This window comes from Penaeus japonicus, unplaced genomic scaffold, assembly GCF_977035675.1.
Source record: "Penaeus japonicus unplaced genomic scaffold, GWHDUDI00000001_assembly GWHDUDI00000031, whole genome shotgun sequence".
In the NCBI taxonomy this organism is placed as follows: Eukaryota; Metazoa; Arthropoda; class Malacostraca; order Decapoda; family Penaeidae; genus Penaeus; species Penaeus japonicus.
Window position 1 is genome coordinate 1,488,392 of NW_028234433.1, and position 2,500 is coordinate 1,490,891.

The 2,500-nt window shown below is 42.2% G+C and overlaps 1 protein-coding gene across 1 annotated transcript in view; it reads right to left on the reverse strand.

Annotated features, from left to right (window-relative positions):
- The window catches only part of LOC122250849 (zinc metalloproteinase nas-4), a 4,938-nt gene that overhangs the window by 963 nt on the left and 1,475 nt on the right, over positions 1-2,500 (reverse strand). The window contains exons 3-7 of the mRNA XM_043012522.2: positions 2,193-2,283; positions 1,601-1,721; positions 596-794; positions 251-406; positions 1-11 (exon numbers count right to left, since the gene is read on the reverse strand). The exon at positions 1-11 is cut by the window's left edge and continues 182 nt beyond it. Coding sequence (XP_042868456.2) covers positions 1-11; positions 251-406; positions 596-794; positions 1,601-1,721; positions 2,193-2,283 — 578 coding nt within the window. The remainder of the gene's footprint in view (positions 12-250; positions 407-595; positions 795-1,600; positions 1,722-2,192; positions 2,284-2,500) is intronic.

Below are 2,500 nucleotides of genomic sequence, written 5' to 3' on the forward strand. Positions count from 1 at the left end.
TTGACATCGAGCTGTTGAAAGGATAATTCGGGAAAATTCGCTCACGTTGCCCGTAACAAGTTTGACATTTACAGAACAAAATGATAATCATTCATTCAATAAAAGTACCCCGTCCTTAAGTCATTGCCCTTGGTTTATTTACTCGTCAGTCTCTTCATCCACGTGTACAGCTGGCACTCTCCGTCCCCGGCTTTGCTCTCTATTGCAAATGTACATAAAACGATCGAAACCTTTCGGCTCCGCAACCCACCTGGGAAAAGCCTCGACGCTGGCCGATTTCGACGCCGGGCACCTTGGGGACGATGGTGGGGCGGGAGGAGTCCACGGCGAAGGCGCGCGACCCGTAGTGCATTACCGAGGCGTAGTCGTAGCCGAGGCCCAAGTCGCTGGTCAGGCGGTTCGTCTTCTGCAAGAGGGGAAATTTTTAAAAGGTAAGCAAATGGATCTAACTAGTGTTTGCTACGTAGACCGACTTTCTGTAATGGTGTCGAAAAGCATGGCAGCTTTACGTGTGTGGTTGGCGACCCATCTATCTTTTAATCCACTTCCAACATCTTCCACTATTCCACATCAAAACATCGTCCGTGAGGCTTGCCTTATCGAAGTTATATTTCATATCGCCGATTATGTTCTTCCAATTGATGGTGACATGTTGATCGCGGTCGTACCGGGACTGTTCGTGCCAGAAGCCCGCGGCGTGCATGAACTCATGCACGACCACGCCGTGATATACGCAGCCTTGCCCAAGCGACACGACCTGCAAGCCACCGGACCGACCTACCGCACTCGAACACCTGGCGAGAAGAGTTAAATTCGGGTCGTACAGGTCGAGCTTTGATGAGTGGGAAGGGAAGATGTAATATAATTATAGTGTAATATACATTTATGATAGTGTAAAAGCTGAGCCTGTCTGTATCTTGCTACTCTCGTCTGGTTCACTTAGGCGTACCTTCGGTACTCATATGTTTGAAGGTATTCACGTGCTGGATGTACATGTTTAGCTTTTCCTTTAATCTTTCAGGTCTTTGTACTTCCACTATGGATCCTTTAGATGTGACCAATTGAGAATCAAGGCATATATATATATATATATATATATATTATGTATATATATATATATATATATATATATATATATATATATATATTATACATATATATATATATATATATATATATATATATATATATATATATATATATATATATATATATATATATATAATATATTGTGTGTGTGTGTGTGTGTGTGTGTGTGTGTGTGTGTGTGTGTGTGTGTGTTTGTTTGTGTGTGTGTGTATACATATATACATATATAATTAGACAGGCAGATATATAGACAGATGGATAGGCAGATAGATATACCGTAAAATTAAAGCTAAAGATTTTATGCATTCTCTAAAATCTCAGAAAATAATAACCGCAATAGTAGTCGCAATAGTAGTATAATTACGTCTTCAACTCTAAAAACCTTATCACGACAAAGGGAAATCCCATAAATAACAATGAACATGACGTAACCGTTGAGGTTTGCAGTGACCAAGGAAATGGCGATAAAAGATATGATAGTCTTTTGATAACAAACGGAAAGGAAATATACCCTTCGCCCTTGAGAATGTGCACGTAGCTGCTGTGTTGGGACTCCCGAGGGACGAAGCGCAGGCACGTTTTGCTGTGATATTCGCCCATAGCGCCTCCGATGACCGCCCTCTCCGCTCGGGCTGAAATAGTGCCATGCAAGTTATCATTTCAACGTATTGTAACTTTTTTTCAGACTAAAAGAATTCGTGCGAAATGTAGATTAGTGGGAAAGTTGGCTTTAAAGGGTAACTGAGTTGGAGAGAAAAAAAAAAGTTTGCGAGAGAAATAAACTATATCTGCAATCAGTGGAATTGTATTCTAAATCGCAGGGAAAGAGAAACAAGAGATGTAAACAACAAAAAACTCAGAAGTTTCATATATATTTTTTTTTGGGGGGGAGGGGGAGATACTGTAAACAAACATTGCAAGTCATACACGTAGGTGACCCTCTACCACCCCCATCAGTCATCAATTTGATATGAAATGCGGTCGCAAGTGCAGCACTCCTTTGCAATTACTTATCGTGTCATTCCTTCTCTGCTGCTATTTAATTATTTCCCCCAATGGCCTATATTCGTAATGCGAAATAACAACCAGATCGAGATACTCACAGAAGGAGGCTGAGATAACGTAAGGGATGAGAGCGCCCGGCCAACGCAGGGCAGGGTTCCTGGCAGCGCTCCCTTGGGCGTCCGGCGATCCCTGAGGGAGTGAATAGGGAGGCATCGAATTACGACCAGTGTGCGTCGTCATCAATGGATGGGTGTGTGTCCCTTCTGGTGTTATGGGTTATTCCATGCCTCTTTTATGTGGAATAATGAGTCCGGATGCGGTGGATTTCGGCTACTCTTTGCTCGGATTTGGCATCCTTTGAAATTCATGTCAGATCTTAGTTGATATCGTTATAATGTGTACATGT